Here is a 23,310-nt window from a genome sequence, read left to right as displayed (position 1 = left end):
CCTACTGGAGTAGTGTCCGACATCTAGGGTTCTAGGTGGGACTCGAGATCAGTCGTGCCCAACAGTTTATTCTGATTCTCGACTCTATTAGGTGGAACGTGACCTACTGGAGTAGTGTCCGCCTTTCCTTGGCAGGCAGAGCCTTGGTGATCAACTTGGTCCTCCTCGCGATTGCTTGGTACATTGCCTCTTGTTGGTGCTTCTTCTGGTCTTCTGTGGTTCAACTTTGCTGCCTAGTGCAGAATTTTCTCTGGGCCGGCTCAGATGATTCCAAGGATTCCCAGGCCAAGGTGCCATGGGCGACTATCATCCGGCATCGGTCTAAGGGAGGGCTTGGGATCATCAACCCAGAGTTTTAGATCCTAGCCCTTTTGGGCAAGCTAGTGGTCCATGGTCTAACACCAGGTGGGCAAACCTAGAAATTCCTTCTACAGGAGGGTGTTCCTAGGAGTGCAGAGGCTTGGAGGTGGTTGGGAGACTATCCTTGAGATGGATCTTCATGACTCCCTAGATCATGCCACCTAGATCTTCCTTCCTCCATAGCTTACTTGGAGTGTGGCAAGTACTACAAGATATAGGCCTTATACCGACGTTTAAAGCGACGAAAATACAAACAACAAAAATTGCCCCCGTCGTCGCAAAAAGCGTCGTTATTAACGACGCCATAGAAACGTCGTTATTAGTGTCGCTATTAGCGTCGCATTGACGACGTGGATAGCGACCCCAATAGCAAAGCTGATAGCGACGTTTTGCGACGCGTATAGCGACGGCAATAGCGACGCGAGCAGTAAAATTTGCGACGCTAATAGCAACGATAATAGGGAAAAAAAAAATTTGTGGCTGCCCTGCTACATATAGTACTGTGTGCTGTATGAGAGCCATACAAAATAGTTTCTGCCCTATTGTATACAAAGCGCTTGCAAACAAAAAGAATGTATACTGAAATCATAAAACTGATATATGAAATAAATACATGATCGCATAAAAAGCGATTGGTACAATCATGACAGGATATCACTAATACATAGAAAATGTCTACATAGATCAAGTGACTAAAAAATAAAGGTGTGTGAGCTCTAAGGATCCAAGGGCGAGCTATAAATCCTCGTCCCCTCAAAGCTCGTTCCGTCGCAAAGGAGCATCGAACGGACTTTGCAGAAAAAGAAACAATACATCAATCCACCATATAATAATGTATTCAAATATCTCATGGTAACTACGGACAAGAAGGATGAGTGACTTACAGGGCCGCCGCGTCTATACAATCGGTCGATTAATGCATCGAGACCGTGCCTCTCTGCATATCGAGTCTCAAGGCCTATCGGATCGCGATTTGTAATGGAGTGCTGCAAAGAAAACAAAATGCTAACTGTTAGAAACATGATTGTCAGTACAAAGAATATTTCAAAAAAACAAACAAGTAAAACAAAGGAAAAACTTACTAAGTCCTCCAAATATGTCCTGTGGCCGCCACTCCCAAGATGATGGACCACTTCGGCCTTGAGTCGTGCCCTCGCCACCTCGTGCTGCTGACTCCAACGTCCTGGAGAATCTGTAGCCTCCTCCCTTAGTCGGCGCCAGTCGTTTGCATCTAACCACTCGGGCTTTGCAGCCCCACTCTTGATTGCCTTGCGTGTGTGGGATCGTCTGTGTGACATGTATGCACGCATGCAATCCATCATCCAACCCGTAGAGAATCTATGTGCTGCGGCTGGCACCGGAAACTCCTCGTGCAAGGATGCTACTATGTAGTCCTTGCTCCCCTCCGGTATGTTCTTCCAATGATCCAGGACGTTGTGCCGAAAAACTTGTTGGCACAACTCTCTCATGCGAGCCATCACCCTCCTCCCCTCATCATTCATGATGATGGCTCCTGACCTACTATCGACCAGATATCTATAACCCCTAGGAGTCTGCCTAAGATGGGTCATCTCCCATCTGCGTCCTTGCTTCTGGGCATATCCAGGAGACCCCTCTACATCCGGTGTACCTGCAGGGGTAATCTCTCTCGGAGTGGCACCCAAAGGGATGCCACTTGCTGACGGCTGCGCAAAAGCCGGAGTAATTGGAGTAGACATCCCCACAGGTGTGACAAATCCTGGAGGTGACGCAGCTCCAGCTGAACGAGTGGACGGAGACACCACATCCGTGTCTCCACAGCAGCATTCCCGTGATCCCGATGCACTCTCTCCCTCTGGCCCAAGTCGTGAGCGTCGAGATCGTCTGCTCAAAGCCAAGGCATCCGATCGTGCTGAAGTAGATCTAGCAGAGCGCCCTGACCCTTCGCGAGATGCTGCGGTCAAGGCTCCATGCAACCATCGCGTTGACATAAACCGCGGCATCTCCTCCATGCCTTCGGGATATCGAATCAGTCGATGACGCATACTACGTTGGAATTTAGCTCGCGCTTCCTCTCGATCTTGCCTTGCAATCTGGTACTTGGCGAGCCACGTCTCCATAGAGACATGGTGCAACATACAAAAGCGATTCACCTTCTCTTCCATTGAGGCATCCATTCTTTTTTCTACCCCATTTCCAACCACCACATCTCCAGTCAGTCTATCATCGTCCTTCAGCGTCCATAGCATTTCATTGTCTGGTTCCACCGTTGGTAGCTATTGTGAAATATGCACTAACGCCTCTGATACCAACCAACCTTCGGCCATGCTACCTTGTGGCCGAGCTCGTTGTCGCACAAAGCCTTTCAGGGTTTTCATGAAGCGCTCCATGAAGAACATCCATCGCGTATGGACAGGTCCAGCAATCTCCACTTCGTCCACAAGTTGCACAAGAGGGTGAACTGGTATCGTAAGCATGCTAGTGGGAAGGTATTTCTCAAAGAGACAGACCGTCTCCACTGCTCCCCGCCTCGCGGATTCGATAGAGGACGTCTTAATCTCTTTCTGTGAGATCCATTGCACCAAAGTCGACAACTTATAAGTGGCCCCGCGAATTTTTGGAGTTAGGCATCCTGCGATCGCGATCGGTAGGACAAACTGTCACAAATGAGAAAGCATTATGAATAATGATTACTTTCCAAATTGCAAAATGCCCACGCTAATTACAATCCATTCGTAGCACAAACCTGACATATCTTATGCCAATCATGGGATTTTAGCCCCGACAATTGGTCGTCTTTAGAAAATGTGGACCTGAGAGAACGCATCATACCCGTCGGAGTGCGGCTGTTTGGATACCCTTTCTGCCAGTCCTTCGCTTTCAGGCGGTAGAGGAGTAGCCACTGGCTTAATCTTTTAATCAACAGTTTTATACTTTGTTTCTACTCTTACTTCATCCTTGTTTGGCTGTCCAAAAGCTTCATAATCTGCAAATTCTTGAATTATGTCATACATATCTAATGTACATACTTGTATGGACTGATTTTCAGCTTGATTCTCTTCATGAATGGCTGTATAAATTTCAGCCAGTATAAATTTCAGCCATTCTATTATTATAATTCAGCCCATAAAATAACCCTGAAATCTCTTCATCTTTAGGTAAAACATCAATTTGCTTCAGCTCTTGTTCCATAAGACACAAATACTTCCTTTCAGCCCTATTCATGGCTGAAAACTGTTTATAACAGCCTACACTATTGGCTGTAAAAACCTGCAAAAATTCGCATTCCAGTCTTTCCATGCTTTTAACTCATCGTCAGTCGGAGGGATACGCAGCTTTGGCTCCTTTTCTTTACCTGAAACATACTCATAAGGGCCCTTTCCAATGAGGAAGTTCGTCACACGGAACTTCAATGAAGGGTAGTTGTTCTTTTTAAGCTTCTCAATGATGGGATTTCCACACGTGCACAGCAATACACCAAGTAATCTTTTTCACTGATTGCTCAATAATACATGTAATCTGCAACCTATTTGCAGATAAACCTTATGTTTGCTTCTTGTAAACACCTAAAAAATTATAGATTCGCAATCTGTAATCTGCACACCCACTTTTGGTCAATACAGCCGAAATCACATTGTACCTTGAAACTGTTGTCCGCAACCTTGTGGCTCTAAAACGGAGCCTGAAACGGCCTCAGATGCCCAAAATAACTGCGGGACACCAAATCTGCTCGCACACCAAATCTCACAGCAATCTGAGATTTTTGCTCCACCCTGCTTTTGGTGCCTCCACAGGCACTATCCAAGAGAGAGTGGAAGAATGGGAGAGCTTCTTACCCGTTGCTTGCTTGCTCCAACCTTGCTTCTTCTCCTTCACTTCAGCCTTCGAAATCAGCCTCTCTGAGTGACGCAGCTTTGATACCATGTCAAGAATTGCGTGATGGGAGGATGTGCTTGAGGTGCTGCGCCAAACACACACTGTATACACAAGAGGAACCTCACTCAAGAACACAAGGAGAGAGATGGATGCCAAAACGTTTTCTTGCTGGTTTTTTCTTCTTCTTCCACACACTATACAATCTACACAAAGTATAGATAAGATATAACATAAAGGAAAGTGGCCTTCTATGTCAAACAGTGCATAACCGACTATACTAATCGACTAGTGCTATATCTTTTCCAGCTGTAGGTAGGCGTAACAAACTAAATATAATAAGTTATAAGTCAGTGGCCATGTGAGTATCATAATGACCACCAACGTGCTAAGTGTATACGTGCGGACTCATCTAGCGAGGCGGTCCATCATCAATGTCCGCACGTGTTGAGCTTGGCATCTCAACATTGTGGCATGCTATATGGCTACACTTGGAAGATGATACTAGGATGTCCTGAAGGGTATCATGAGATACGTAAAAGACACATAAGGTATGTACATTTGCTATGGCAACCAGGATGCAAGAGTCATGGATTACACTAACTCAAAGTATGCACAACATGCAGACAATAGGAATTCTACCTCTGGATATGTCTTTACCTATGTCGGAGGTACTATCTCTTGGATATCTAGGGTGTAGAAATGCATGACCTTGTCTACTACTAAGGTTGAGTACATTACAATCATTAAGGATTAGAAGGAGGCCTATGGTTAGATAGGATGTTTCCTTATAGATCTTGGTATGCCTAGGACTCCTATACTGCATTCGAATTCTATGAGTGCTATTTAGTTTGATCTTCTATGTGAAGACGAAGCACATTGAGGTGCATTGTCACTTTATCATAAAGGTGATAGAAGATAAGTCTGTTGAGCTAATCAAGATCTCAATTGATGTGAATTGTTTGGGCCTACTCACTAAAAGTCTCTCAATGTAACATTTTGCGTTCCTTAGGAGATTCATGGCTATAGGATGAGATGACATCTCTCCTCATTCCATTATTATACTCTATGTACATGTTGTACTTTTCTCTTTTAACCTTTACTCCTTACTAAGACATATTCACCTTTAAGTGAGCGGTTGTTAGGGGTAAATGTGTTTGTGTCTAGTCGTCTACATTTACTCCGTGTACTCAATACTTCACATTTGTACACTATAAGTCGTGGATGCCCATTGCTTTCACTTTATTCTTTTTTCTTTCAATAACTATTGAATATGGGAAGGTTGGTCACACTATATTGATTATTGGAGTTTCAACATATGGTGTCTCTCTCTCTTGCTCTCTTGCTCTCTTGCTCCATCTGCCATAGCTCTTGCTTTGCTCTTGGTTCTACTTGTGTGCTTCCACTTGGGCTCTACCTTTCATGCTTATTTTTCAAAGAATCCTTGGCTTGTGGAAAATGGAGCATCTTCTCATATGAGTTACACCATGATTGGATTTTGGATCTCCATGACAAAGGGGGTTGAGTACCATAAGTAACATTTCTTATATGCTTGTTTGAGATGTGTACATAATTCTAGTTTTTCCTACTAGGCAGGACTCACCAAAACTCCTTTATATCCTTAACTTGGGTTCAACCTTCTACCCATTAAATGGCCTAGATATAGATGGGAACTAGTATGGTCTTTACACCAGAGACACTTATGGTGGAGAATATTGCATCAAGAGCTTTTCTATAGTCCCTCACATAGAAGGATGGGCTCTACAAGTTCATAGTCCTTGGTGTTCTCTATTCTTTAGCACTTGGGCTCTTGTGGAATGCCCGTTATGGGCACCTTAATTTTGACTTGATCACACATGCTTCTTGAAAGGCATTGATTGAAGATTTGTGAGATTTTCCTTCCAAACTTCCTTCTCTAGGCCCTAGTTGTTTGAGAGGCAAACAACATTGAATGCTTACATGCATATGGTTTCCTTAAGGAAAGACAAATACCCCATACTCTTCATTGATGACTTCTCAAAATATAATTGGCCCTATTTTTCGGAGCTTAATTAGAATGCTTATTCTTGATTTTGTGTGGAACAATTTTGTTGAGAAGCAATCTATCTTAGGGTTTTGAGAAGTTCTAGCCAATCATTGAGGAGAGTTTTCCTCTAATGAGTTTTACATGTTTTGTAGGAAGCATGGCACATGGATGGAGTTTTTGAATGCAAACACACCATTAGAGAATGGTGTTTTTGGAAGCATGGCATATGGATGGAGTTTGTGAATGCAAATATACCATTAGAGAATGGTGTCGTTGGAGTGATAGGACTAGACTATGTTGAAAATGGCCCATTGAATGCTGAGGTTGCTCATACTCTCTAGGCTGAAGCAGTGTGTATAATGGTTTATATTCACAGCTAGTCTCTAGTTGTTGTAATATATGATATGATTCTATACAAGCTTTCAGTGGGATGAAACCCTTTTTTTTTAAATTCCTGCATCTTATCCTTGCATAAAGACATCCCCATAACTAACTAATCAACACCAAGCACCACAATAGAGAGCTCTTGGCCTTGCCTCCTTTATATGTGGAGGCAATTTTTTATGACATGATGCACTGCCATAGCCTCTACTTATAGCAGCGCTACCCGAAAACCCTTAAATTCTCGGGTATTAGAAGGAATAGGATGATCTCTTAATCGATCCCTATTCCGGTGGTGATTTACACAGATGGTCAGGAATTGGATAGCTTTGTCATTATCCTTACTTCTTATCCGAGCATATGATGATCTGTCATCAAGGGCCTTTGTCTCTAAACGAGACTCGGAAATAAATGGTTGTCTGAAAATGATAGGATAGCTGCAGGAATCTTGAACAAAGAAATGAAATTCATCTTTTACATTACCAATAGTAACTTGTATATTAGGACATGCTGCATAAAGATCGCCAGAAGAGTTATTGGCTGCCTTCATGCGCCATCCTGGGTCCACATCAATGGGCCATCCTCCATTCTCATAGAGACTTCTTGACATAACATTAATCTCCGAACCATGGTCTATAAGGGCAATGCATGGAATCTCTTTTTCACCGATTTTAACAATGGTTTCAGTAGTTGCCCTTACCTAATGGGTACGGGAGTAGTGACTACTAGGAATAAAGTGAGCATCACTTTCTTCTTGGATGTTATGAAGATGAGCTTCTTTCTTAAGCATGGGCTACACTTTAGATTGAGAAGTCCCCACCATAATGGCTTCTTCAGTTTCTGCTTTATAAATGTCTTCATCTTTGGCTTCTATGGCTGCAATCAATTCTTTGATTGCCTCCAATCGAATCCCTTGAGTTTTCAGCTTCTCTTCATCTTGCAAATACACATGAAGTGCTTGCAAAAAAGCATGCACAGATTCTTCAGTTTCCTCACTAACATATTGTCTTTTTCGTTTAATTACATCAATTATTACATCATGAAATCCTCGTTTTGCAATTCCGAGAATTTCACCTAATGTAAACTCAATTCTACTTTCAAGAATCCTTTCTTCTAGAATCCGTTTAAGATCCGTTGCAGTCTCTATGTCCGATTGCAACTTATAACTGGGATGTTTGCTTTTTCTTTTTCCTTCTGTCTTCTTTGCTTGAGGGGCTTCTCCCATATCAAGCTCTGGCAGTGGAGGATTTTCAGTAGCCTTCTGTTGGTCTTGTTTACTTCTTGTTATGCGTTTAGTTGGCCCTGAAGAAGAAGGACCGGCAACATCTTCATCTCTTTTTCTCTTTTCTTCTATCATGGCTTCATGATTATTAATTTTAGCTAACCGGGCAAAAGCTGAAAATGAATCAATAGGCTCGGTCCAACCGGTTCTTCCTCGGATACATTGACTGGCAGTGGTTAAATCATCTTTAGTTGTTTTGCCTTGCTCCATACAGTCCAAGACCTGCATCCACACTTTAGATTTTGCAATAAGTTTACATGCTTTAACAATTTCATTAGTGGCTCAATTTGCAGCCCATAGTTTGCTGCATCAACAGCTGCATAGGCTGTTCTTGTTGCCAAATCCTCCAATCTTTTCTTCATGCCATCGTTGCTAAAGTTTGGCTCAAGAGGAAGCCCGGTTTCGGTTGCATGAATTTTACCATCCTTCTAAAAGACTAATTTTTGTGCTTCAACTTTATGGAATGCACCGCACTCCCTCTTGTTATGCTGTAGGCTATCACACTAGATACAACGTCTTTTGAAGCCTTCTCGTACAGGCCTTTGGGCAGTTGACCGTCCTCTTTCTTCCACTTTTACATCAAGCATTTCCACTTTAGAATTAATCTCCGTTAGATTAAGATGGAGATTCCGCATGCTTTTAATTAGCTCGTCCATGACATCCTTCTTTGGAGATGGAACAACAGAATTTCTTGGTTGCTCGGCTATAGAGACAGGAGGTCGAGAAACTGGAACAGGTTCCTTCATGGTTTCAGTTGTTGTAGGGGTTGAAACCCATCTTAGGCGCAACCGCTCTCTTCGAGCAATCATATTAACTGCTTCAGTGACATCAACCCAAGCAGTCTTCAATCCCGTCTTAGAGTCAGGGTCCTTAAGTCGATCAGTTAGCTTCTCTTGAAGAGAAGAATCTGCAGCTTTTAGAAATAATTCAATCTCTTTGACTTTCCATACCTTGTTGATCGTCAGGATCTAGTTGAGCAAATTTGTTTTCAAATTCTCGATGAAGAGCAGCAGCGATTAGACCCTTATTGGGCCTTTCGACCCATTCAGTAAAGACTTTCTTTGTCATAAGGCCAGAATCTTCAAGAAATTTTTTTTCTCGAAGAGCCTTCTTGAACACGGACCATCCCGCGTCTTTTTGGAAAAGACCATGAATTCGGTCCTGGAGGCCATGCACAGCCAGACGGGCAAAATAATGGCTCCAGGCATGTTGAGGAACTCCAAAGAAGACCATCTTGTCAGTATAGAGGTGGATAAAAGAGGACACATTTTGCCCATTAAATTGCTTGAGCTATTGCCCAACTGCTTCCAAGGCTTTAATGGTAGTAGCATCAATCCGTTCTTCTTCTTGTCTCCGTTGTTGTTGCAATTGCAACTGCTGCTGAAATTGCAATTGTTGTTGTTGGCTTTCTTGCATCAGACGAACCTACTGTTGCAAGGCATCTCCTCCCGAACTTGATGACTCTCCCATTGGACTTCTTCTTCCGCAGCGGACCTTCACGTCGGGTTCACCACTGTCGTCGTGTTAAGGGTAGGTCTACTACCGGGGCTTAGTGCGGAAGAGGAGTATGGGATTCAAAGTTCAGGAAAGGGAAAAAGATTGGAGTTTGACAAGATCCGAGTTTTAGAAATGATTTTGTTGTGGAAGAAGAATTCAAGCTTTTTCTCTATGTATTTAGCATACACGAATTGAATAAATAACTCTATCTCAATTACATCAAATGCCTTTGGATACATACACCATAACATAAAGGATATTTTCAGATTCTTAATCCAAACATGAATATCAAATGCAAGTTCTAATGGCTTTTATTTCAAGTACATAGACGTATTTCAACTCTATGGGACAAGTATTATGTTGATAGACTTCAAATACATTCAAGATTTGGGCCAATGGTAGATGAAATGCATTGAAGGATCATAATTTTAGCTTCAGCCTTGTTTTAAAACAGAAAATTCCAGCCCATAATCAAGCTCAAAATGAGTGCATAAACTCATGAAGAAGCTTCTCTAATCATTAATGAGCAAAGTCTTGATGAAAAGAGGACATTTTCTTCCATTACAACCACATAAATCTCTTATTTGCTCATAAAAAATGGACAAGAACAGTGGGCTGCCCTGTTTATGACTGGTTATTTCAGCCCATAACAGTCCATACACCTTCAAAATCCTCACCCTTTGCTTGCCCCAAAGTCACTCAAGTACTTGGGTACAAGTCAGGCTTCATTGGATCAAGAATAAGGTAGACAAAATGAGAGAAGTCGTGCATAAGAGCAGGCTGAATACTTTTCTCTCAGATTTCCCCCTTTTATAGACTATCATAACATGCATTTTCGTCAGACCAAAAGGACAGATAAGCGGAGCTCTCACCGTGTTTACATCTTCATCTTCTGGTCCTGTTGATCTCCAGTTTGCATGCTCCAAAGCATGCACCATAGCTCCACCTCTTCCCCAGTTGCAGTCAGGCTTTGCAGCCCGCATTTTGCGCCGAAAAATGTGGCTGCTTCTTGCTCAAGCCCAGGTCACTTTTTAACCTACTCAGGTCACTTGCTGGTCACTTTAGTCTATTTCTTCAGGTCCCCTGTGAACCTAGTGGACTTGTGGTAACTTTTGGCATTTTTCTTGAGTTTTGACCATATTTTTGCACTTGAATCAATGTGATTTATCTTGCAAACTGTCAATTACTTCTAGCTGACCAAGTTGTAGGTTCCCATAGACTTATTTTTCATCAATATACATGGTACAACTGAAAATTATATGCTAAATACAAAAGAACTTATGTAACTAAGTTGATAGTTGGGTAACAATGTTTGAATTTTGTATGCAAATTCCTCATATAACTCCCAGTGAAGTTCTTCTGTGTTCATAAGAATCCCATGATTTATATTATGAACAGTAAACTCTTTGACAGCGCGTTATGCAAGATGTAAATACAATTTCTTGATTATTTAAAATCCTTAATGCAACACTCTCAAAAAGGAAAATGTTGTACTCCGCTCCACCCACCCAAAATCTCACAATCTCTCTAGAAAATAATAGTCCTCAAGATGTTGACCAAGAAAACAACCCATCTCACAACTGGCGGTGGCCTTCATTACCCTTAAGCTCACCCAACCACATTTCCCACTCAACTAGAATTTCCTATTTGACTGATGAAATTCCGAACTCGTGCATGTAAGAAACCGTATGCGCACAATGAAATGTGCTCTCTCAAGTATACGTACATATGTATGTAAGATTTATTGCATATAGTTGCAGCAGATATCATGCTGTGCTAGTACTCAACGATGGTGCAAACATGCAACAACCCAATCCTTGGCATGAAAGTATTTGAAAAAATCAGGAGATAACCCCCGAATGTAATGTATCAGATAAGTGCAACATGAAGTGCTCGTGAACCCATAATCCATGTGATGTTCAAGAGTTTTTAGTAAGAAAATATACTAGTTCCATGATGTTCGGCACCTCTACTAGTAAACTCTAGCTCCAACCTATCTAAAAATACTAAACTCGACTAAAGCCATCAAGTTTCCACACTCATAAAATCAAACAAAATGACAAAAACAAATCTTAAGCTAAACAATTACATAAAATCTAACTATGTAATGACAAAAAAAACAATCACATAACATCTAAACTTTAAAAAAAACTTGCTATGGGGGTTTTGATTATTATGAAAATGCTTGACAATGTATATATATAGTTAATATTCATATTATATATTAATACTTAAATATTATATATAATTATCATTATTTAAATGAATTATAATTATAATATAATTATTATAATTATTAATATATAATTAATCATTTATACATTTATTATTATTACTAGATATTTAAGCTAGTTCTCAACGATGGTACAAACATATATCTACCCAACCCTGGCATGGAAGTATTTGAAAAAATCAAGAGACGACCCCCGAATGTAATGTATCAAATAAGTGCAATGTAAAGTGCTCGTGAATCCATAATCCTTGTGATGTTCAAGGGTTTTCAGCAATAAAATATACCAATTCCATGATGTTTGGCAGCTCTAGTGGTAAACTCTAGCTCCAACCTATTTAAAAATAACAAACTCGACCAAAGCCATCAAGTTTTCACACTCATAAAATCAAACATAATGACAAAAACAAATCCTAAGCTAAAGAACTATAAAAAATCTAACTACTTAATGACAAAACAAACAACCACACCACATCTAAACTTTAGAAAACCTTTCTACAAGGGTTTTTAGTTTTCGCGAAAATGCTTGACAACGTATATATACAATTAATGTTCATATGATATATAAATACTTAATTATTATATAATTAATCATTGATACATTTATTATTATTATGACTAGATATTTAAGTATACGTACATACATACATACATACATACATACATATTCATTATAATATATTTTACATATACAATTATGTACATATGTCATTAATTGTCAGAAAGAAAAAAGTGAAAGAAGTAATTCTCAATATAATTTTTGGAGTGTTAAATTTATGTGATGTTATTGGGTCAATGTATGCAGATAATATGCATATCATAATAGGCTCCATATGCATAGAGATCACCATTAAATATATTTGTTTTTGAGAAGCCTTGAGAAATGGTCATAAGATTTCGTTGGAGATATAGTTTAGGCTTGATCTCGTTAGTGTTGGTCTTTCACTCCATATACATTAATGAGTATCACATATCGCTATATATTGTATTTGCATGCATTCAACATTGTATTAGTCTAAGTTGCCAAAGCTTTTGAAGTTCAAATTATGTTTCTTATATCAACCTTTCATGAACCACCTAATGAAATGTGCTTTCAAAACTCAATGCGAGAACTACCAGAAAAACATCTATGCAAAGCCCTCAAAGAATGTAGGTGTCGAGCACCTAGTTTATACATGAACTAACAAGCCACCATTTGGATAATAAAGGACAAGTGAATAAATTTTCATTGATATATTTGGCTCTTTGGTTCCTTTAGATGATTGACTATTTGGCTCTTTGGTGTAAGTGATTCTTGGCCTCTTATTGTTTATTTTCTATCAATATAATGCATATAGTTTTGGAGACGTGAGGCCTTTTTCTTACAACAACATATCAAGCATTTGACGGATCTTCACAGCAACAGGTAGAACATGTCTTATGACAATTGATGTTAGAATTGGTTTTGTTTCAACCCTAAACCCATATTCTTTGTCTTGAAATATAGATACTTGATGGGTGAAAATCTCTCCTTTCTACCACTCTCTGATATTAAAATGATTGAAACTACCTTGGAGGCTGCTATTCACAAGACGAGACTGCGAAAGGTAAATTGTATCCATAGACATACATGCATGCTTTTATTGAATTAGAATCATATGTATCTTTGAATGTTGGGGATTGGTACAAATATACTCAACCATGAGTCTAATATATTGTTGCAGATGGAACTCCTACAACTTCAAGATCAAACTAGTTCTCAAAAGGTGCATTTGCTATGCAATTCTACTCAATGTGAATTGGGTGGGACTTTTTTTTTTCCAACCTAAGACTTTATTGATTTGCAAGGTAAAAATATTCAATAAGAGAATGAGAGAATGAGTCGGAAACAAGATGAAGTAATTTGAATGGTAGTTTTTATCACTTCCATAACTTATTTAATAATCTCATGAAAATATTGAATCATTATATGGGCTATTGGAATTATGAATGTTGCACAAATGCTAAGAAATATGCATGTTCCTAGGGTTTTTTATTATTTAAAATGTCCTAGTTGAATGGTTTGTAAGTTGTTTCACTAGGATATAGATGCCAATGATATCAATGGATTTGTAAGAAGTCTAACGCAATAAACATAGCAAAAGTGGGGCATTCATTTAAAACACCATAATAAGGAAGAACACCCTAAGGACTAGTGTGGATATGTTTTCAGCTTGTGTTGTGCAATCAAAGTGAACTTAAACCACTCATACTTGTAGGTGATGATTTAATAACACTACTATTTTTTTAAGCACTGTTAGGACTAGAACTTCACCATCTATTTAGTACTATTTCATACCTTAGTATTAGTATGCATGTAGTCTTTTGGATCAGCATATGTAAAGCAGTCTTTATAGTTCATATGATGTGTTGCCTGAAAGTCAGGGTGCAGGTAAAAAACGTCAGGCAGTTGTATTCGAGCAGTTGGTTCTTGATCATGAATGGAATATGATTGTGTGCAGCGCCCAGAAATGGTTGCTGATGTCTGATTCCATTATCTTTTGATTTTCTCTTGAGTGTTGGTGTTATTCTCTTTCACGTTGTTTAATCAATAATGATTATGGTGATAGAAAATAGTGTTGCAATTGATGAACATCAATTTTATGTTGCTGAGTATGATGTTTGCTTTGTGTTTGAATGTATTTCTTGAACATAATGTAGTGTTGATGGCTACAAATACATTCAGGAAGTTCGTTTATAGCACTGTTATGTATTTAAGCAGAATGATGTTTTGTGGCTATTATGGCATGTTGAAAGGCCATAACACTTTGGCGATCCTTGTTAGGTTCAAGAAAATAATTTCTTAATTTAGGTGCAGATTTGGAATCAGGTTCTAAGAGATTCCGGCAATAGGAATGTTGATGGCATCAGTATTGGGTAAGATGCCTTCTATGGGTAGTATTTATGTTAGATAATTACCCTTATTAATCCAATCCTATCCTTACTAAGAGTAGCAGGTCCCAGAAAATCAAGGAGACTTTAGCAAGACAGCAACAACAGGTTGCATGGCTGGATGATAGGGGTGGATTAGAAGGTTTGGACAGGTTGGATGAGGAGTAGTTTATTGATGGTAGGCAGACTTCTTTGGAAGGGAGTACCTCTGCAGGTACCTCAACAGTCTATCATTCTCCTGCCACTTAATCAGACTCCCCAAATTTGTCAGATGATGAGGGAATATTACCTCTAGACCAGCAGGATACTCCTCCTAGGCAGGCATTTGAGAGGCTACAACATGCAGTGCTTGGGAGAACATTTTTGTTAAGAAGTGCTAGAATTTCACCTCAGAGGGTTCTGAATATTAATCCATTATCACCTCCAAGGAAGCCAAAGAAGAGACCCAAAATGAATCCGAATCAGTTGGTTAATCCAAAGGTTCGTGCATCTAAATTTTCAGGCAAGAAGAAAAAAGAACCCGATTGCCATGTGGCACAATTTGAGACCAGATGGATAGCCATTGGTTTCAATCAAATGTGCGGGGATCAGGTTAAAATGCAACAGTTTGCTGCCACCTTCCAAAGAAAGGCTATGAACTGGTTTGCCAGTTTTGGTATGGCAACCTTTAATTCATATGATGCTTTAAAAACAACATTTTTGGGTAGGTTCCGTAAAGATAAAACTCTGGGAGACATTCTCAGGAAGATTAAGAAGATCAAGCAAAAGGCTATATTGGTGGATAACTATGGCCAGAATTTCAGGAGTCTGTTAAATAGACTGCATGTTGATGATATACCTTCAGTTGAAATGCAGATTACCTACTTTATGAAGGGCTTGAGAGGTAAGATTTGAAATCCCATTGCCAATGTTGAGGTAGGCTAGAATGATACATTGGACACAATGATCAAGGCAGCTATGAGAGTGGAAAAAAGACTTGGTATCTCTAGATCTAAGAACACTAAAGATGAGGACTCTTCGGATTGAGATTCTGATGTAGATTCAGGATCAGATTCAGATACAGATAGTGATGATGAGGGCAGATTTTGATGAGGATTCCAGTGACTCTGATGAAGATAATTCTAGCAAGAGGAGGCATAAGAAGAAGAAGAAGAAATCAAGATCAGCCAAGACCAAAAAGAAGAAAGCAAAGGACAAAGATAAGAAGAAGTCAGCGGACAGCAAGTTTGATAAAATGATAAAATAGAAGTTAAAAGATTTGGGTATTTTTGAAAGTAAGAGGAAGGAAATGCATCGTGAGATATGCCAGAGAGATGGCCATGAAACTAGGACTTGCTGGTATAATCCTAATGTCAGGATGGCATAGTAGATGCCAGTGATGCAGGCTAGACCGAAACCTATTCAACCAGCTGCAGTAAATCAGATTACCCCAGACACCATACCAAAGAGACCCTTCAGAGAACCTAGATGAATGTAGGTTAGAGAGCCTTGGGAAAATTTTCAGGCACAGTAGCAAACTACACAAACGGGAGCATGCAACTATTATGGAGGTCAAGGACACTTTGTTGGACCAAACTGTGAGCTTTGGGCAAGGCATCGGACTGAGAGAGGAATGCCAGTAGGAGGGTCCCACAATGAGGGAAGACCTGTAGGAGCATCTCATCAACAACATCCACCTGCCCCAGTTGTAGCAGCCCTTATAGAGTTACCTAATCAAGATGAGAAAGGGCGGACTCCTAAAGGTAAGGAATTGTTGGCTGTATGAAAATTCAGCAAGAGAAGGTTATGAAGAGGCAAAGGAGGTGTCAGGTAACACTAATGCTATAAGTATGCATGTTAATTGCGATTGTTCTAATTGTGTTGAAGTAGAGGAATGTCAACATGAACCAATGGTATTAGCAGTAACTAGAAGCCAAGTTGGTAAGAAGCTTGATCGGCATCAACAAGAAAAGACAAGAAAAAAGGCAACACAACAGGTTAGCAAGTTGCAAAAACTCGTTGAAGAATTTGAATTTGATCAAGTTGATGATGTAGGGACTTCAGGCATACAGTAGCCTGATTTGCAGGACCAACTTCTTGAACATTAGGAGTATATTCCTGAACAACAGAATCAGTTTTTTGATAGCAGAATTGCTAGACAATTACAGCAATGAGGTTCATAAGAGATTTTTCAAGCTTTGCCCAAGTAATCTTTGCAGTTGACCTTGGAGCAAAATTTGGATTTGATACCAAGTTTTAAGGAGAAGTTACTCTTGAAGATCAGGTAGAAGCAACAGGAAGTCCTTGAAAGTACAACAGTTCAAGATCAAGCAATTCCTGATTGTTAGGCAGTCATACCAACTCAACAAGAGGTTGTGGATTACCAAGTACCCACCATTCATGTTGAGTATGCAGGAAGAAAACATGATGATGTCCTGTTCGATGGGGATTCAGGAGTTATATACTTTCTGAACATACATATTTGGCAACTAAGCAAGAGGAGCTTTTACTAGCCCCATTTCAGGTCCAGATGGTAGATCAAAGGAAGTTATAGCCTTTGGGTATCTTAATGAATCAACAAATTTTAGTGGCCGGTCTGAAGTTCAGGGTGAGCTTTGTTGTGCTGAGAGTGTCAGAAATTGGAGACTCTTATGCAATGCTTTTGGGGTGTTTTGGCCTTCCAACACACCATAACAGTCACGAAACATCATTCTGCCTGAATACACAACAGTACTGAAAAGAAACTCCTTGAATAGATTTCTAGCCTTCATCTCCACATAATATTCAGGAAATACATTCAAATGTAGAGCAAACATCATGCTCAACAACATAAAATTACTGATCGTTGAACACAACACTGTTTCGTTCACCATAATCATCATTGATTGAATAACATGAAAGAGAATAACATTAACATTCAAGACACGATAAGAAAATGATAGGATCAAACATTAGCAGTCATTCCTGAGCGCTGCCCACAGTCATATTCCATTCATGATAAAAAAACTAACTACTCGAATACAACTGCCTGACGTTTTGGACCTGTGCCCCGACTTTCAGGTGACATATCATATGAAGTATAAATATTGCTTTACATATGCTGACCCAAAAGACTACATGCATACTAATACTAATGTATGAAATAGTACTAAATAAAAGGTAGAATCCGAGCCCTAACACCTGGCACAGCCCGGTGGATGATTGGGCCAGTCATGACTCGAACCCACAAGCATGTAGATAGCTAACTGAACATATGAAGACTAGATATGATGAAGAACTTACTCAAAGAACACAATTATGCCTTGCCAGAGGCCTTGCACCCCTTGACAAGCCGCACTGAGCTATCATGAGTAGAGCCCCTCTAGGATACTCATAATCCTCTTATGCAATTGCATAATTGATTCTAAGAGTCACTGAGATGATCAAAATGTATCACGAACAAAACAAAACTACATCCAAAGTAACAACTAGTAAGATCTAGGAGTATAGGGAATGATATCCGTGCGTGAAAACTTCTGACATGACACAGCACCAACATCATGATGCTGAACTGGCTCATGATCTATATAGCAGAAAAATCCTGATGAAGTGTATGAACCACCTCCTGAATCAGAGAATCATGATCATCAGACCGAAAGTCTCTATGCTGCAACGAAGTAGCTACATGCTCTTCACTTGCTCTTTTTGCATCCACAGCCTTCTCCAATTTTCCAGTGACATCCATGCATTTTGCCTCCAATTCTTGCACTTTCAATTTGAAAGCGTCTCTCTCATGCATAACATCCTCATAATCTGTAGACACAAAGGCATTTTGAAGCATATGATAAGGCCGAGAAATCATGCCTTCAAACCTATCGGCAACCATTTTCCATGCAAGTTTAACATCATTCACCAATGCATTTCGAATATCCTCAAAATTAGATTTCAATATCACTGAAGCATCCACTTCAACCTCAACATTACTCAAGATCTGCTTCTCAACTTCTTTCAATGGCTGATATCTTTCCAACAACACTTGATAATCAACTTGGAGTTGAACATGTTTCCCCATAAAAGACTGCATTTTCTCCAAGCATTGATCCTTAAGTTCACTAGTCCATTTTTCAAAGTGTAGTAGACATTTTATTTTTATCCAACAGCTGCTGCAGATGCATAATTTTACCATTAAGATCCAATTCCAATGCATCATACTCGGATTTCTTGTGCTGCGCCTGCTGAGTCAAGTCCTCAATTGCCTTTTGCCTGGCAGCCAACTGAACCTACATATCAGTAATCCAAACAGCAGTGTGGGCATTGCGCTTATCAAAATCCTGGAAATATACCATGCGTTTCTGCATAACTCCAACAGCATCAGAAAGACTACCAAAGTGATCATCATGCATCCCAGAACCAGTTGAAACCAAAGGTATGTCGGCTGAACCTTCAGCCACCTACTATTGAATACCAAAGTCATCACAAAGAGGATTCTGAGCATCAAAATTAGCATCTTGCTTCTTCTCCACTGATGTAGACCGACTCCTCAACCATATCTTCCCAATTTTCTGCTTTTTCTTTGCATAAAGACTGCCATCTACTTTAAAAGCATCATTCCCATCATTTTGTTTACCAACATGAAGTACATCTTTAACACCTGCATCCTTATGATCCCCCTTAACAAATTCAGAAGCAATCTGCCTAGCATATGCCTCATCATATCCAACCTGCTTCAAGTCACTATAAATAGCCTGTTTTGCAGCATCACCATCAAACATATCATGAGCATCACTGACATTTTTAATCTCCTGAGAAACATCAACTTTATGATCAACTTCCATTGCATCTTCAGCCAAAGAAGCAACATCCATTTTCAGCAAATACTCAGCTGTAAGCTCGGGATACAAGACCCGTGCATGCTCATACAAACCTGCAAGAAAACAACCCATCCGAGATTTCTGAAAAATCTTCTTAGTTTTGGAGATCTTGATTTCAGCCTTGAGCCTATCAAACATAAGGCCTGCCCAATTCGGCATCCCCAAATGCTCTGCATAATAAATAATGCCATAAGTATCACGAGCAATACTATCAGTCTTGATAAACATCATAAAACGCTCCATAAACCACCGCAACTGCAATTTCTTGACACCATCAATGCGCTTCAGGACATAAACATTCCGAGGTCCAGTTGGTTCACCAAAAACATATTGCATCTGATCTTCGGTACACCGATATGCAATCGGATTATCATTCATAGGTAGACGACCTGCAATTTTACAATTTGACAACCTACAATTTTAACTCAAGACGACCTGCAATTTTACTGCAATTTTACAATTTGAGTGCCACAAAATATCCATCTGGATTGAAGCATGCACATTCGATGCCCAGCAATCCCAAGGCAAACGGGCATAATCATACAACCCGATTTTTAAAAACCATAATCGGTGAACCTCAGCCTCAACATTCAAATACAAGTTGGAGTCCACGAAGGGAGTACCAACAGCACTAGGGCTGGAAAGAGCTGAAGCATTCGACGGCATTACCTCTTCGTCTCCCTGCTGCACCGGTTTGTCATCATCGCTGGCCACATAAAGCTCATCATCGTCATCCTCCTGGCAGCCGCGCTTGGTTAGAGACAGCTTTTAGGTTGAAGAGCGATGCGTATGCGCCATGGTGGTGAGAGTTCGAGGCCGAAAATGAGTCGGGAGTGGAGAAGGGAAGAAACCCTCAAAAGAAAACATGGCCTTTTCCATTTGCATGCGAAAGTCCAAGTCCTCTCTCAGTCCACCCTGTTTTGTGCTAAGTGTCACTTCAACATCATGAGATTTAAACCATTCACAAATGTAACTACCAATAACTGATTCTTTTGTCCCATTTTGAATGATAACATGAACATTGGAATAATAAGGTTGTACCAATCTCTTAAGCCTAAATCCATTCACTGCAGGTTGTAAAACCTTCCCTTGCAAGTCCTGCAACAAAAAGGTACCCTGACCTATGTCTCTGAAAATGACAAAGGGACCTGCATACCTGAGCTTTAACTTACTAGTAAACTTGCCAAGGCGAGAGTTATACACTACAACCCAATCTCCCTCCTGAAAATTTTTCTTCGTGACATGTCTATTAACCCATGCCTGTCTCCTCTGTTGTGTAACTCCAGTAATATAATCTGCTAATATCCGGTCCTCTTCCAGTTTCAGAAGTTGCTCTAATCGATGCTGCACTGACTCTTCAGGATCCATCTTGCTCAAAACAGTAACTCTCAGAATCGGAACTACAAATTCCATAGGAACAATTGCTTCCATGCCATAAACTAGCCTGAAAGGTGTAAGTCTGGTTGCAACTTTATATGCTGTCCTGAAAGCCCACAATGTTGAATCAAGTTTAATATCCCAATCTTCCCGAACAATTTTCTTCAAAATACGAAGCAAAATCTTGTTGGAACTTTCAGCTTGACCATTAGCTTGAGGATGATAAGGAGTAGACTTTTTGTGGAGAATCATATGTCTGATAGTCAGTTCTCTGATCACTTGATTCAGGAAATGCTTCCCCTGATCACTGATTAACTCAATAGGACAGCCAAATCTGGTCATAACATTAGAGTATAAAGACTTTGCCACACTTGCTGCCTTATTATCCTTTAATGCCTGAGCTTTAATCCACTTAGTAGCATAATCAGTAGAAACTAAAATGTATTTGTTACCTGTCCTTTTTGTAGCTGGTTTAATGGGACCAACAAAGTCAATCCCCCACTTTTGAAATGGCTCAAGTGGCAACACAGGATGATCTTGCATCCTATCCCTGTCAAGTGGTTGACCTTCCTTGAGACACTACAAACATTCTTTGGCATACGGATGAGCATCTTTCAACACAGTAGGCCACCATAACCTTGCATGTAGTATTTTCCTGCCTGTAATCTCTCCAGAGAAATGACCTCTTGATAGTCTGGCATGAGCTTCATGTAACACTGCTAGTTGCTCAAACTCAGGAACACACCTTCTTAAGATATTATCAACTCCCCTCTTGTACAATGTATTCATAATAACCTAAAACATTTTGCTCTTTAGTGCCAACCTCCTCTTGTGATTTGCTGAAAGGTGTGCAGGCATAATGCTCGACTTCAGAAAATGCAGCATCTGATCATAATATGAATCAGGATCAAGAACCTGAACCTCAAAAAGTTCAGCATCAGGTAACTGATCAGAAACTCTAACTTCAAAATCATCATTTTCCAATCGACTTAATTAATCAGCTATAGCATGCTCTTTCCTAGGAGTGAACAATTTTGAAATCAAACTCTTGTAACAGCAACATCCATCTTGCTAATCTACCTATCAATTGAGGCTTATTTACCAAAAACAAGAGTGCTTGATGGTCAGCATGAAAGATGACTGGGTTGCCCAGCAAATAATGTCTGAATTTCTGCACTGAAAAAACCATTCCAAGTGCTTCTCTTTCAGTTACCGAATAGTTCTTTTCAGCAGTACTTAATCTCCTGCTTGCATAATAAATTGGTTTGTACCAACCAGATACTTTATCCTGCATTAGAACAACTCCCACAGCCAAATCAGATGCATCAACAAAAATATGGAAAGATAAATCCCATGATGGAGGTTGCAAGATTGGAGCCACCACCAACATTTTCTTAGGAATAGTGAAGGCTCTCTCCTGATCCTCCCTCCAAACAAACTGCATCCCTTTCCTAGTGAGAGTTGTAAGAGGAGAACAAATATGTGATAAGTATCTTAAATACCTACTGTGCCACTTAACTTGGCCCACAAACCTCATGACTTCGTGCACATTACTTGGAGCTTTAGCTTTTTGAGCAGCTGCAATCTTTCTGGGATCAATACTCATGCCTTCTTCTGACAAGATATGACCCAACAACACACCCCTTTTAGCTGCAAAGACTGACTTGAAAGGATTTAATGACATACCAAACATTCTGCATCTCTGAAAGCATAACCTAAGGTGTTTGAGATTCTCTCTCCTGCTAACAAATACGCAAAAATCATCAATAAAGACCCTCATAAAAGTTGTTAGATAAGGCTCAAATGTCTTATGAGCAGCTCCCTGAAACTCAAGCGGTCGATTTTTCAACCCAAAGTTCATAACTGTGCTAATATAAGCTCCCCACTCTGTGATGAAAGCTGTCTTTTCCATGTCTTCCGGATGCATCCTGATTTGATTGTATCCTGAAAACCAATCCAGAAAACTATATATCTCATGACCTGCCACATCGTCTAAGAGAGAATCAGTAAAAGGAAGCGGAAAAGGATCAGTAATAGTAGCTGCATTTAATTTCCTATAATCAACACAAACTCTGATCTTCCCATTCTTCTTTGGCACCACAACAATAGGAGATAACCAAGTAACCTCATTGATTGGTTTGATGAACCCAACTCGCAGGAGCTTGTCAATTTCTTCCTTGACCTGTTTGGCATAATTAGGATTCATTCTATACCTCTTCTGAACAATGGGCTTAGCATCTTTCTTCAAATTTATCCTGTGCTGACACACAACTGGGTCAAATCCTTTCATATCTGTGTAATCCCAAGCAAAGATATCTGGAAACTCTCTGCAAAACTGAATTAGATCCTGCTTGAAATTGTCCTCAACAAAAATACTAACCTTGATAGGTTTAGGCTCTCCTTCAATATTCAAGTCAAGCTCCTGAACCTCATCTTCAACAACTCTTGCAGATCTTCTCATTGTATGCTCATATCTTAATTCAGCTTGCACAATAGCTTTCTGTCCCTCTTCATCCAATACACCTAAACTGTCCATACCAGCTTGCTGTTTTTCAGGTCCTTCTTG

General features: G+C 40.0%; 1 protein-coding gene and 1 long non-coding RNA gene across 3 annotated transcripts in view; one reads left to right on the top strand and one right to left on the bottom strand.

The window, feature by feature from the left end:
• LOC148030987 (uncharacterized) overlaps positions 1-1,268 on the bottom strand; it is a 38,624-nt gene extending 37,356 nt beyond the window's left edge. The window contains exon 1 of the long non-coding RNA XR_015691793.1: positions 1,245-1,268. This is a non-coding gene — a long non-coding RNA (uncharacterized LOC148030987). The remainder of the gene's footprint in view (positions 1-1,244) is intronic.
• LOC148030986 (MADS-box transcription factor 22-like) overlaps positions 1-23,310 on the top strand; it is a 151,244-nt gene that overhangs the window by 72,260 nt on the left and 55,674 nt on the right. For both annotated transcript variants that reach the window (XR_015691835.1, XM_087684523.1), the window contains exons 2-3: positions 13,115-13,214; positions 13,332-13,373. Coding sequence is in view for 1 of the 2 variants with exons in the window: in XM_087684523.1 (XP_087540649.1) it covers positions 13,115-13,214; positions 13,332-13,373 (142 nt within the window). In the remaining variant the exon portion in view is untranslated. The remainder of the gene's footprint in view (positions 1-13,114; positions 13,215-13,331; positions 13,374-23,310) is intronic.

This window comes from Lygodium microphyllum, chromosome 9, assembly GCF_053477565.2.
Source record: "Lygodium microphyllum isolate KBCC chromosome 9, Lygodium_microphyllum_v1.1.10, whole genome shotgun sequence".
Lineage (NCBI taxonomy): Eukaryota > Viridiplantae > Streptophyta > Polypodiopsida > Schizaeales > Lygodiaceae > Lygodium > Lygodium microphyllum.
Note: the sequence above shows the minus strand (reverse complement) of the source record. Positions and strands in the feature narration are given on the sequence as shown.